Below are 13,254 nucleotides of genomic sequence, written 5' to 3'. Positions count from 1 at the left end.
CGTGGCGGGAGAGGCCACAGCAGTGAGAGGCCCGCGTACCGCAAAAAAAAAAAAAAAAAAAAAAAAAAAAAAAAAAAAAAATGCATATCCATATTCATTTCAAAGTCCATCTCTAAGATACTCTTTTATCTCACTGCCAACACATCCCATTTATGTATTCCTGAGCATACTTGAAGGGAAAGAAAGAAACCATATAACTCTGGCTACACTGAACACCTTTTGCCATTTTCTAAAATCTTTCCTAACACTGAGAGAAACAGATGACATTTCCAGTAATGAAAAGAGGAGCTTCTGGACAGTTCAAAATTAGATACAAAGGTCTTCAGCTAAAGGTCTCACGCATTTCAGAGGTTTGGGCAACTTTTGTGGCAGCTCTTGTATCATTCAATTATATCGATTTTATAAAAGGGCAGGCAATTTAGAAGGCCAAGAGTTTTCACCTTTCATTTTCTCAACAAGAGAAAACCCACAACTACAAGCCTCTTTACTCCAGCCCCTGGAAAACATCTCTGCCACCAAGCCCTCCTTCCCCACCACAGCCCCCAGATCCTCCAGGTTATTTGAGGGTGAAGTGAGTGGACTTGCTCATCCGGCAGTGTCTGGCCAGCTGGAAGGCAAAAAAAGACAAGCATAGGTTCTTAGTTACCCAGGAGAGCTCAGCAGACCAGAAATAATTAAAGCTTTAGCCACTCATGGTCCAGGGAAATGTGGGTGTCAGAGAAAGGAAGCTCTGCCAAGCTGCCCCCACTGACTGCCTGGGCCTAGAGGGCTGCAGTACATATATTCAGGGATGTGGGATGATTTGCAGTCGATCTAGGACCTGGGCCTAAAGAAGTCACCCACTGTGACCTCCACACCATTAGAAGGAAGTGTTGCTTCCAACAGACTCAAAGTTGGCCGCCAACTGTGCACCTTTTCCCCCTTGCTGGAAAGACTGTCATATTAAAGCAAATGAAAGCATTAAGCTTACCCTACATGGACAAAGTTGGCAACACCGTTAAGCTGAACCATCACTAGGACATTGTGACAAACGAACAAACTTCAACCCTTGCAACGTCCATCACCAACATATTTTAATAAAGGTGAACGTACACATTTGGCTTCCTCGGAATGTTCACTTCAAGCAGATATCTCCAAGCAGACGGTCAGTCTTCTCTGGCCTTTGATGGGATCTGGCATCTTCGTCTCTCCTTCCCTAGGTTCCTGCCTTCATGACGGGGAAAAGGCTTGTGGAAACCAAATCCTGGAGGTGGATGTTGTCTGCTGAGACACAGCATCAGCCCTTCCTCTGGAGGCCAACCCCCAAATCCAGTTGACCTCCCTTCTCTTTCGTTGAAAATGTACATGTTTCACACATCTGGGCCCTCCCATTCCTCCCTACCCATGGTATCCATGCCGTGGGGTCCATCGCTGGAACCCCAGGAGCTGCCTCTATGGAAAGACCAAGCCACCCCTTGACAGCAGGGACGGCAGAGAATCCAGGGAGGAAGAATTCCTGGTCCCCTGGCCCGCACGGGAGCAGGTGGCTGGGGGGAGCATCTTTCTGTTTCTCGGTCCATTTGGCCACCCACCGCGCTCAAACTCCAAAGCACTGAAACCTGACTTAACTGTTTTCTTGCCCCAAGAGTCACCAATCAGCCTGACCAACGAGGGGGCCAGAAAAGAAGCCCCTGGAGTGACTTTTGCTGCTTCCAAAGGGGAGGCCCCTGCTTTGGTCGTGGGCTTGGTTCTCACCTCCCTTTTGCCTCCATCCCCAATTCCTGGGGGTAATAGCTTTCTGAGGCTGTCATCTAGTGCAAGCCTAGCTGTCCCCATGGCCACATTTGGATCCCCTGGAGCCAGGGACAGCAACTCCAAGAGGGGGCCAGGTGGAGGCATGCGGCTCAAGTTCAAGTGCATGTCCATCGGCCAGAGTCTCCGCTACTGAGCCCTGGGAAGGCAAAGTGAGGAGCCCCTTCCCTGGGAGCATTTCTCAGACTCAAGAAAAAGCTGCTCAGGCCACACCCAGGTCACCTGCAATTTCAAAGAAGAAAACCTGGGGCTGGGGATGCAGGAGAAACCTAAGAACAGGTCCAGTGGGTGAGTGGCAGGTCTCACGGGGGTCCCGGCCTGGAGTGTATCTACAAAGATCTTTCGGTTGTTGTTCACCGAGGCTGTGACCGGCTGACTCTGGATGGTGTCCAGCTGGCTACCGGCGTCACCAGGCACTGCTGAGGTGGCAGTTTTCCCATGCAGATCCACAGGTTATTAACAAACCTCCACACACACATACGGAGAACCCCCCAGAGCAAATGCCTCCCCATCCCCGGATGGATCTTGATAAATATGAGCAAACAGTCAAGACACAAAACCTCGTTGGTCCAGGTGGCACCCTTGGGTGAGTTCTTGATGTGGGCAGTGACGATCGGTGCCCCAGCCGGGCTCCAGCAGCTCCCCGCTCTCTACAGCCTCAAAAACCAGCTCAGCCCCCCATCGGTCACTACTCCTGAGAGCCCGAGTTCGACCTAGCGACACCTGTGCCGTGCGTCCCTCGGCCGACCATCTCCTGGCCCCACTCCCGATGGCTGGACTCCTGCAGTCCACGGCCTTTGGTCTCAATGGGCAAAAAGCAGGAGGCCAGGGCAGCCAGGAGGCAGCAGCCACTGTAAACCGCCAGCGTCAGGTAAACGGACGATTCCAGCATCACCTGGGGGGAGGGAGATGCACGCCGGTGAGAGCATCCCTTCTGACGCACAGGCACCACCAACCATACAGATAATATTGAGAACGCCAGGCCCTCTTATAAGCCCTCTTTATCACTGGACTCCCAGGGAGTCCTCACAACAGTTTTATCAGGTATGTCCTCCACCCCCATTTTACAGAGGGAAAAACTGAGGCTCAAAGAGGATTAAGCAGCATACCCAAGTTCATACAAAGACTAAGGATGGGGCTGAGATTTAAAGCCAGACCCCATCAGGCTCAAGAGTGTATTTATTCTCTCCCACAGAAGCATGTCTGCTGACTTCCTAGCTTTACGTCCCAGGGCACATCACGCAGCAGAGCTAAACCTCGTTTCCTCATCTGCCGAACGGGCAGAAGAGCAGTAGCCATCTCCCAATGAGAAGATGCCTCACTTGACACCATGCAGGCACATGGCAAGCTGTCAACCAGTGCTAGTTCATAGTGATGTACAATGGCCAAACACAACGGTACCGGGACAGAATGACTTGGCTAAAACACATGTTGGAATTCTATTTACACGAAATATCCAGAAGAGGTAAAATTCATCCAGACAGAATGCAGACCAGTGGTTCCCAGGGGCTGGAGGAGGGGGAGCTGGGGAGTGACTGCTTAATGGATACGGAGGTTTATTTTGGGGAGAGGAAAATGTTTTGAAACTAGATAGAGATGGTGGTTGCCCATCATTGTGAATGTGCTACATGCCACTGAATTGTTCCCTTCGTTTTTTTAAATTTTTATTTATTTATTTGGCTGCGCTGCGCAGCTTGCGGGATCTTAGTTCCCCGAGCAGCGTTTGAACCTGGGCCTCAGCATTGGAAGCGCGGAGTCCTAACCACTGGACAGCCAAGGAATGCCCCGAATCATTCACCACCAGGGAATTCCCTGAATTAAAATAGTTAATTTTATGTTAGGTGACTTTTACCTCAATCTTTAAAAAGCGATAAAAACAGGAAAAAATGAATTGGATATTAAAAAAGCAAAAGGATTCCCAAACAAGCTCCCCGCAAAAGGAGAGAAATGCTTCAAGACACAAAGAGCTGCAAAATTCTGCAACGACACCAAATCATCCAACTCAGAAACCAGGGACTGGGACATCTGCTTCCCACTAAGGCATGGTGGCCTGTTTATTCTCGTCCAAGTTGTTTTCGGCCAAGTCACTGGAAAGACCTGAGTTTGATTCCCAGCTCCTCTACTTCACAGCTGTGCGACCTTGGACAAGTCCCTTGACCCTTCTGAGCCTCAGTTTTCTCATCTGCAAGCAATACTTCTTCTTCGTAGGATGGGCTGCTAGGATGAGATCAGGTAACGCACACCAAGGGCAGTGCATTGGCTCAGGGTACAGTAACAGCCTGCCACGCAATGGCTTTTGTCACACCCACCCCCTCTGTATTTGGGGTGACACCTACCTGAGCAATGAACGGGGTGATGAGCGCGCCCACCCTTGCCATGCCGCTGCAGGTGCCCAGGCCCAGAGCTCGGGTCGCCGTGGGGTAGACCTGAAACACAGCCGCCAAAATGGCCGCACTGAGAAAATGCAGGCCCCTCCCTCCTCTCTGGCTCGAGAATGATGAGAATCCCGCCACCCCACACCCTGCCCCCGGGGGCAGGTGGGCCTGAATTAGGGTCAGTCCCTCAGGGGTTAGCGATACCAAGAAGGGGTGGGAGGGCAGGGTGGGGAGTCTCAGGAAACTCAACCGATGAGGAGGGCAAGAGGCCAAGCTGGGGGTGGGAACCTAGGAAGGGGGTCCTCCCTGCCCTGGGTGGTTATATCCAAATGAATAAATACTAAATTCCTTTTTTTTTTTTCCTTTCTATCATGGAGAATTTCAAGCACAGACTAAAGTAGAATGGTGTAATCAACCCTCTAGGACCAAGCCTAGAGGACCTGTGTTAGTTTCAATCATACTCTCTCACTTCCTTCCTCTCCTAAATTACACTAAGCCAAATCCTAGAGGTGGTATAATGTCATCCACTAGATATTTCTGTATATGCTGCTTTGAAGAATTTTTCCTCTTAGAAAAAGACTGCAGACATTTCCCATGTCCATATTTGGTCTTCTCCAAGCATAATTTTTATTGGCTGCACAGGATTCTATCATTAGGATCAATCATCATTTATTGAACCAAGTCTTCATTGTTAGGAATAGCCAGCTGGATTAGTTTCAGCCAGGAGTCAGCAAACTTTGTCTTAAAGGGCCAGAGTAAATAATTTGGGCTCTGTGGACGGGCAACTACTCAGCCCTGCCCCTGTAACACAAAAGCAGTTGTAGACAACAACAGCACGTGAAGGGCTGTGGCGTGTTCCAGTAAAGCTTTATTAATGAACACTGACATTTAAATTTCATATAATTTTCACATGTCAAGAAATAGCCTTTTGATTTTGCTTTCAACCGTTTAAAAACATAAAAACCATTCTTAGCTCTTGGGCTATCCAGACACAGGCAGCAGGTTGGATATGGCCCGTGGGGTCGTAGTTTGCTGAGCCCTGGTATTTGCCCCTGTAGACCTTGGGCCTCCCAGTCCCTGCAGGGCAGGCAGCCTTCCCCTGGTACTCTTCTGGGAGGCTCCAGCAATCAATCCACAAGCCTTTGTTGAGGGGACACTAGGCCAGATGAGAGTCACAGAGTAGGAGACCCAGGCCCTGCCCATAGGGAGCCTTAGTAGGAGTCTCCCTGGGGGACAGGCAAGGTGGCATGACTAAAAATACCAGAGAGGCGCACAGACACTGAGGGCAAAAATGAAGTTGGGGGTGGATCCTGGAGGGCTTCCTGGAGGAGGCAGCATTGGAGCTGGGCCTGGAAGGTGGGGTGGAGGGAGCAGGGCTCAGGATGATGACTCAAAGTGAGGGCTCTGGAGTGCTGTGTAGACCTGAGGGACAATCTAGATGGCTTCTTCCCCTGGCACAGCACCTGGTACATACTATCCCCTGCCTCCCTTTGAACCTATCTAAAATAAGGTGAGATAAAATAAATACAAAACAAGTAACCCATAATCCCTGAGTGTGGGAAAATGGACACTCTGAGACGCTGTCCCATGGAGTGTAAGTTCAGGCAACATTTTAGAGGTTGATTTTTTTTTTCAATCTTTCTCAATGTTTGTAATGTTTATTATAGGCTTTAACTCAGAAATTCCACATCTTATTTATTCTAAAGAAACCACACATGTGCACAAGGATAGGTAAAGCTGTTTACCTCCACACTATAATAGTGAAAAGTTGGAAAATGATTCAAATATCCATTGGTAGGAGAATTGTTACAAAATTATGATTTGCCCATACTATACTATATAATATAGTATAGTATGTAATATATATGATATAGTATAATAAAGTATATTATATAATATAAAGTATATATATTCTATAACAAAGTATAGTATATAATATTGATATATAGCATATATATTATATAGTATAGTAAAGGATTGTACATAATAATGTAGTATATAGATTACCATATAGTACAGTACAGGACAGTATAGTATGACAGCTATTAAAAAGAACAAAGCAGGTCCATATGTCCTGTGTTCCTTGTCTTCCATCTTCCCCTCCAGAACCTCTCTCTACCCCTCCCCACCTCATTCTCTGCCCTGGGGGCTGGCCACTGTGGACCACCAAGGGCTCCTAGGCTCTCTGCCTTCCAGTTGGGTTCAGCCAGTGGGAAGCCCCAGTGGGAGATGGGCGGGAGGTGGGAGAGAGAGGCCAGGGTATTTATTCTCCTGTTCCTTCCGGTCTAGGTTGCCTAAGGGCACATGTGTCCCTCAACTAAAGGTCACAGCTTTTCTCTGCACAGCTCCCTCCTGGGACCCTGTAACACCCCGTCTCCTCACCCCACAGGCCTTAGGTGGTAGCTGTGTCCCCAGCCACCTCCACCTCACTGTGAGCTCTGGGTGCTGCTCCATCACTTTTTGGTTTCCCTAAGCCCCATCCTACACCACTGTAATCCGTCCTTTATTAAACTCATCTCAGTTGCTCAGTTACCCAATTTGATACATGCACTAACATAAATTAGGAAAAAATGTGGAAGAATATACACTGAACCATTCAAGAAGGTGGTCTCTAGGAAGGCAGAATGTGAGGCCCTTTAGTTTGGGGGTTTTATACAGTTCTGTAACATTTGCAACTTGTACACTGACCATAAGCTTTTATAAGCAGAAAACAATGACTGAACGAAAGCCTGAAATAATGAAGGCCTTCACAGCCGCCACTCAGACTCAAGGACAAATTTCACTCAGGTGTTTTCTGGAGAAAACACCCGCCCCCTCCCCACCCCGGCTGCTCCCAGGCATCACTCCTACCTCAGGTGTGTAAACATAGGCTGCTTGGAAGCCTCCAGAAATAAACGCTCTTGCAATGAAGAGTAACAGAGTGAGCATATTTCTAGGAAGAGAGAAAAAAAGCAGATGCGCAAGTATTTTTTCTGACAGTTTCTTTCAGCAAAGTTTTATCTGCCCAGGTAGAACTTACACCCTAGAAACTGGCAAAGCCCACCTCACCCAACACACCATCAGTCAGGCATGCAGACACACGCATCCCCGTGGTCTCTCGGAAGACCTGCTTTTTATAAGTTCATCATTCTCCAAAGTTCCAGGCTGAGATGGTGGTGCCCAGGGTAGGGCATGGCTGGGGTGAAGTGATGTAAATAATCCAAAGTCCAGATAGGACCTAGTGGGGGCAGGAATTGAGCCAGGAACCAGCTGAACCAGGGAAAGGAAACCTCTCTTCAGTATTATGAGGATAATCCTGATCCCCAGCCCTCTGTTCCATTGTTCCCATAATGTCTTTGAATATCAACATTTCCAGATCTAAGCTACATCTCCAGACCTTTCACAGATCTCTCATCTGTGGTTCGGTCTGGGGCCTCTTGGAGATCAACACAGGCCAGTTCCATATTTTGAGGCTCTTGATAGATGGAAAAAATGGAGAAATGCCAGAAGGGGATTATAAAACAAGACCTTGAAATATTGCCATGGAACAAATGAACACTTTTAACCCATATATGAATTAAACAGCTATATGCATGATCTTACTGGGACATGATGTCAAAAGTCTACATGTAATGGTGTCAGAGCAAAATTGGGACCAAAGTGCCCTCCTACCCCCACTCCCATTAGAGGCCCCAACTTTGAGCCCGATCTGTTGTCCAGTTATGAAGCAGCCAAGAGCCTCAGGCTTAGTGAGGGGCTGGGGGGGATCCTTCAGGTACCCCAGGGGGTGTAATCCACAGCCTGCAGACACAAAGATCTGACCACGAGCTGAGAAGTAAGCCTGCTGGCCAGAGAGGTGAGTTCTCGACCCACCTTCCAACACAGATAAACAGCAGGAGGCTGCAGAGGGAGAAGATGACGAAGCACAGGGCCATGGTCTTCTTGCGGCCCAGGCGGTCGATAATCCAGAGAGTCACAAGGACACCTGCAAGGGAGCAGGGGAGCCATGGGAGGCAGAATCTGACGTGAGCCCCAATAACCCCACCTCCTGGTACCACATCCTGTGTAATCCCCTCCTCTTGAGAGTGGGCTGGACCTCATGACTCACTTCTAATGACTAGAATATGGCAGAAGTGATGGGATGTCACTTCTATTTTTTTTTTTTTGAGTCAAAAAATTTTATATCGGGAATTCCCTGGCAGTCCAGTGGTTAGAATTCTGTGCTTTCACTGCTGAGGGCCCGGGTTCGATCCCTGGTTGGTGAACAAAGATCCCATAAGCCACATGGCATGGCCAAAAAAAAAAAAGTTTTTATATCAATATTTATGACAAAAAGACAAGAGTGTAAAAGCAATCACTTAAAATTATACTTTCCATAAATGTCATTAATGTAACTAGATGCTGACAAACTGCTTAAAATGCCTTGAGGGACTTCCCTGGTGGTGCAGTGGTTAAGAGTCCGCCCACCAATGCAGGGGACACGGGTTCGAGCCCTGGTCCGGGAAGATCCCACATGCTGCGGAGCAACTAAGCCCATGAGCCACAACTACTAAGCCTGTGCTCTAGAGCCTGTTGGCCACAACTACTGAGCCCGTGCGCTGCAACTACTGAAGCCCACGTGCCTAGAGCCCATGCTTCATAACAAGAGAAGCCACCACAACGAGAAGCACGCACACCGCAACAGAGTAGCCCCCGCTCACCACAACTAGAGAAAGCCCACGTGCAGCAACAAAGACCCAACAAAGCCAAAAAAATAAATTAATTAATTAAAAAAAGAAAAAAATGCATTGAGTTATATGTCTACTGCAAAGTATATCCATGAATCTTAGTCACTGATTAGGATTATAGCTTTTTTTTTTTTTTTTTTTTTTTTTTTGTGGTACGCGGGCCTCTCACTGTTGTGGCCTCACCCGTTGCGGAGCACAGGCTCCGGATGCGCAGGCTCAGCGGCCATGGCTCACGGGCCCAGCTGCTCCACGGCATGTGGGATCTTCCCAGACCAGGGCACGAACCTGTGTCCCCTGCATCAGCAGGCGGACTCTCAACCACTGCGCCACCAGGGAAGCCCAGGATTATAGCTTTTTAAAATCAGTTTATGCCAGTCTTAAAGACATATATCCATATGTCACTAGGGAGGTCACTTCTGAGATAAGCTTATGCAAGACTGACGTCTGTCTTGCCGGCATTTGCCCTCTCCCTGGCTCTTCTCATGAACTTGCCTTGATGGAGAAGGCCACCTGGCAAGAAACTGAAGGTGGTCCCTGGCCAACAGGCAGTGGGGAACAACTGGGGGAGTGAGCATGAAGCAGACCCTGCCTCAGCTGAGCTTTCAGATGAGACCACAGACCCTGGGCCAACACCTCCATTGCAGCCTTGTGAGATACACTGAAGCAGAGGACCCAGGGAAGCCCAGGCTCCTGACCCACAGAAACTGTAATAAATGTGTTGTGTTAAGCCACTAAACTTTGGAATAATTTGTTACACAGCAATGGATAACTAATACAGGCACCAAGGGGAGCCTGAATAGTGGCATTCACTGAAACCAGGCAGCAGACACCTGGGCTGGGGGTCAGAAACACGTAGGTTCTAAGGCCTCATCTTGCCTCTAACTTGTCATGTGGTCTTAGGTTAGTCCCTTGCCTTCTCTGAACCTCAATGTTCCTTTTTTTTTTTTTTTTTTGGCCATGCCCGGCAGGATGTGGGATCTTAGTTCCCCAACCAGGAATCAAACCCATGCCCCCTGCAGTGGAAGCATGGAGTCCTAACCACTGGACCACCAGGGAATTCCCTGAACATCAATTTCTTCATTGGAGAAGTAGGACTAAATAAAAATAACATTCTCTACCTCAGTAGAGGTGGTATAGCATATTGCTTGATAATACTAATAATATAATAATAAAATCTGGGCCAAGCACTTTTACATCTATTATCTTGCTCAATCATCAAAACAAACCTCTAAACTATAATGGAAGAGAATAAAGAAAAGAATATAGACATACACACATATATATATATATGAATAACCAAATCACTTTGCTGTATACTTGAAACTAACACAATATTGTAAATCAATTAGACTTTAGTTAAAAAAAAAACCCTCTACAAAGCATGTTAATAGCCCATTTCCCACTTTTATTCAATCAATACATTAAGTACCTACTGTGTGTCAGGAGCTGTTCTAGGAGCTTGGGATGTGTCAGTGAACAAAACAACAAAACAATACATGTAATAATAGGGAAGAAGAATCTGAGTTTCAGAAAGGTAAAATCACAGAGATGGTAAATGCTTGAAGTCCCGAAAATGGCAGCTGGCAATGCTGGGTTTAACTCCAGAGGCTTTAATGCTACCTGCTAAGCTATATGGGAAAGATAGACAATGTAGTATAGGAGTGGACTCTGGGCTCTGGGGTGGGAACACAGGTCTTAGCTCTGCCAGCTGTAGGACACTCAGTGTCTTAGTTGGGTTTTCCCAGAAGCAGACCCCAGGACAAGGGTCCGAGTGCAAGGTGTTTACTGGGGAGGTCATCCAAGGAAGCACCAGTAGGAGAGTGGAGAAGTGAAACGGGGAAGGGACACAACTAATAAGGGTGCATATCAAGCAAGTTACCACCATGGGAAATTGCTGCTGGATTCCACTGGAGGGCTCTGGGAGTCAGTGTGGGATGCGCACCTTAGAATTCTACCTGATAGGCGAGGAAATTGGAGTATTTATTCACTGGTTGAAGGCTGTTCCCAGGTGTTAACTCCCTGGCACCTGCGGCCACCTTTCTTGCTTTTAGACACTGAGGCTTTCAATTCCTCCTGAAATAGCCCTCAGGCACAGAGATGCAGAAATTGGCAGCTGCAATTGGCAGGAACCATTTTTGCTACACCTCTCCAATCCTCAGTTTCTTCAGATGTAAAATGGGAATGATACTACTTCACAAGATTAAATGAGACCATATCTGTAAAATATTTAGCACAGTACCTGATATATATACAGTAAGCAATCAGTAAATACCAGATATTATTACTGTTGTAATAATACTATTTTTTTAAAGGAAAAAGATAGATCACCTTTGCTTTATGTGCAAGTTTGGATTTTTAACACCCCACCGATCTTTTCCAGTGTGACTGGTGTTGGGGAACAGTTCCCCACGGGTCTCTTGTATTTCTGCACAGCTTGTGAGCAGAGGCACTAGCTGCCCTTTGGTTGCAGGCTAGCATTTCAAGGTTGTTTGTATAGCCAACAGCCTTGGAAGACAGAGATACTGCCTCCTTCTAGAGCAAGGGGAAGATCTGTTTACTGCCCAATGTAATAAAGATGATGTCTCTCTCCAAGGCAAAGGCTGAGCAGGTTTCCGGCAGCCCATTATAAAAGATTTGGGTTCCCGAAGTGTGAAATGCCCGAGCTGTGCTGCAAATCCATTGCACGTGTAAGATTTGCCTGGACCCGTCCTCATCATCCCCATGGGACTTGGGGGCAAGAGAAGCCAGCGCTAACATACTACTCAGGCTGCCTGCTGTGCCGTGAGTAATAGTCTTTTGCCTCTGACCCAGGGGTCTTGTGTCTTCTGCCCGCGTGTGTGTGAGGCTGGGCAGCTTAACTTGTTAGCCTTCAAATAGAGTAAAATGTCAGCCTCTTCACAGTTCTTGCCAACTTGTAGCTAAGGGTTGAAAACAAATCCCCAGCTTCCCTTAGAAATGGGATTTGCTTCCAGGCGGCACCAGGTAAAGCCACATTCCCAGGATGCCCTGCCCCAGCCCACGTGGCACAGGTCCCTCACCTGGGAACTCAGACAGGGTGGTCCACAGCAGGTCCATGTAATCCTCCTCACTCAGGTACTCACAGGCCAGGCTGCATTTTGCCTCTACCGCCTTCTTCCGGCTGGAGACTGGGAGGTGGAGAGAGAGAAAAAGAGCAAGAGGCATGCGCAGTCTTGGGTCGCAGCCTCCTGCTCTCCACACCTCCTTCCCTGGATATGATTTGGTTGGGATGCCAGGGAAGGAGCATGGGCTCAGGACTCAGACAGACTCAGGTGTGAATCCCAACCAGCAGAGTTGGAGCTTCATCTCTTTAAGCCCCAGGTTCCTCATAATCCTGGGGCTAATAAACCCTGGGGCAAGGTGGTTGAGACACTGAAAGCAGGTTGTGCATATGAATGTGCTTAGCCCAGAAATGGCACATACCAGGTGCTTTTGTGGCAGACAGACTCTAGGGTGGCCCCAACGACCCCCACCTATATTATCTGGCCCCCGTTACTTCCTTGATCCCACCTTCTCTCTCCCTCGCTCTGCTCATACTACTCCAGCCACACTGGTCTCCTTGCTGTCCCTTCAACACACAAGGCACATTCCTGCCTCAGGACCTTTGCACTGGCTGCTCTCGTCCTCCATTGCACCTTACATATCCCCGTGACTAATTTCCTCACCGCTTTCGAGTCTTTCTTTAAATCTCACCTTCCCACTGAAGCCAGCCTGACCGCCCCACTTCAAACCCTGACTTGCCCACGGCCCCTTACTCTGCTCCGCACTCCTGACCTCCCTTACCTTGCTGTATCTTTTTCCCCCTATATCATTTGTTAGGAAACAAAGACTTTGAAATGGGCAAAATGTCCTGTCTTGTGAACCCTTATAGGTTATCTCAGCTTTCATGATCTTTAAGCTCTTTTACAACTTCACATTATAGAATACCAGTGCAAATGATTCCTGTCCATAAAAATGCAAGTGGTGTCTGGTGGTGATGCAATTGATTATTGCCTTATGCACACTGCCAATTTTTGCCTCTAAGTGTAAATCCATTTCAGCTTTTCTGATTGCCTATATACATGTGTGTTTTGAATTCTCCTTTGAACCAACTGTAACCTCTTACTGGTGTTAGCAGACAATTCCCCATGGGTCTCTCATGGTCTCTGCCTGTTTTACAAGCAGAGGCACTGACTGCCTTTGTTCTGGACTATCTTTTCAAGGATTTTAGTTTAGCAAACAGCCTTGAAAGATAGAGAGGATCTCCCTTTGGTGCAAAGGGCAGGTTTACTTATGGCCTTCAAAGATAGAGCATCTTTCTGCAGAACAAAGAGCTGGCAGGCTTATCATCTGGTATAAAAGATCTGGGTGCCCTAAGTTCAGGG

The 13,254-nt window shown here is 47.7% G+C and overlaps 1 protein-coding gene across 6 annotated transcripts in view; it reads right to left on the bottom strand.

Annotated features, from left to right (window-relative positions):
• Window positions 1-341: 341 nt before the first annotated feature.
• SVOP (SV2 related protein) overlaps window positions 342-13,254 on the bottom strand; it is an 85,009-nt gene continuing 72,096 nt past the window's right edge. For 2 of the 6 annotated variants that reach the window (XM_081251989.1, XM_081251990.1), the window contains 5 exons: window positions 11,911-12,018; window positions 8,019-8,130; window positions 7,017-7,098; window positions 4,128-4,217; window positions 828-2,686 (listed from right to left, as the gene is read on the bottom strand). In XM_081251989.1, the coding sequence (XP_081108115.1) occupies window positions 2,480-2,686; window positions 4,128-4,217; window positions 7,017-7,098; window positions 8,019-8,130; window positions 11,911-12,018 (599 nt within the window). In that variant the 3' untranslated portion in view covers window positions 828-2,479. Of the gene's footprint in view, window positions 608-826; window positions 2,687-3,724; window positions 4,009-4,127; window positions 4,218-7,016; window positions 7,416-8,018; window positions 8,131-11,910; window positions 12,019-13,254 lie in introns of those variants that run through there. The other 4 variants (XR_014017284.1, XM_081251992.1, XM_081251991.1 and 1 more) reach the window with 4 other exon arrangements.

This window comes from Mesoplodon bidens (assembly GCF_964165515.1).
Source record: "Mesoplodon bidens genome assembly, chromosome: 13".
Lineage (NCBI taxonomy): Eukaryota > Metazoa > Chordata > Mammalia > Artiodactyla > Ziphiidae > Mesoplodon > Mesoplodon bidens.
This window is presented reverse-complemented; position numbering and strand designations above follow the sequence as displayed.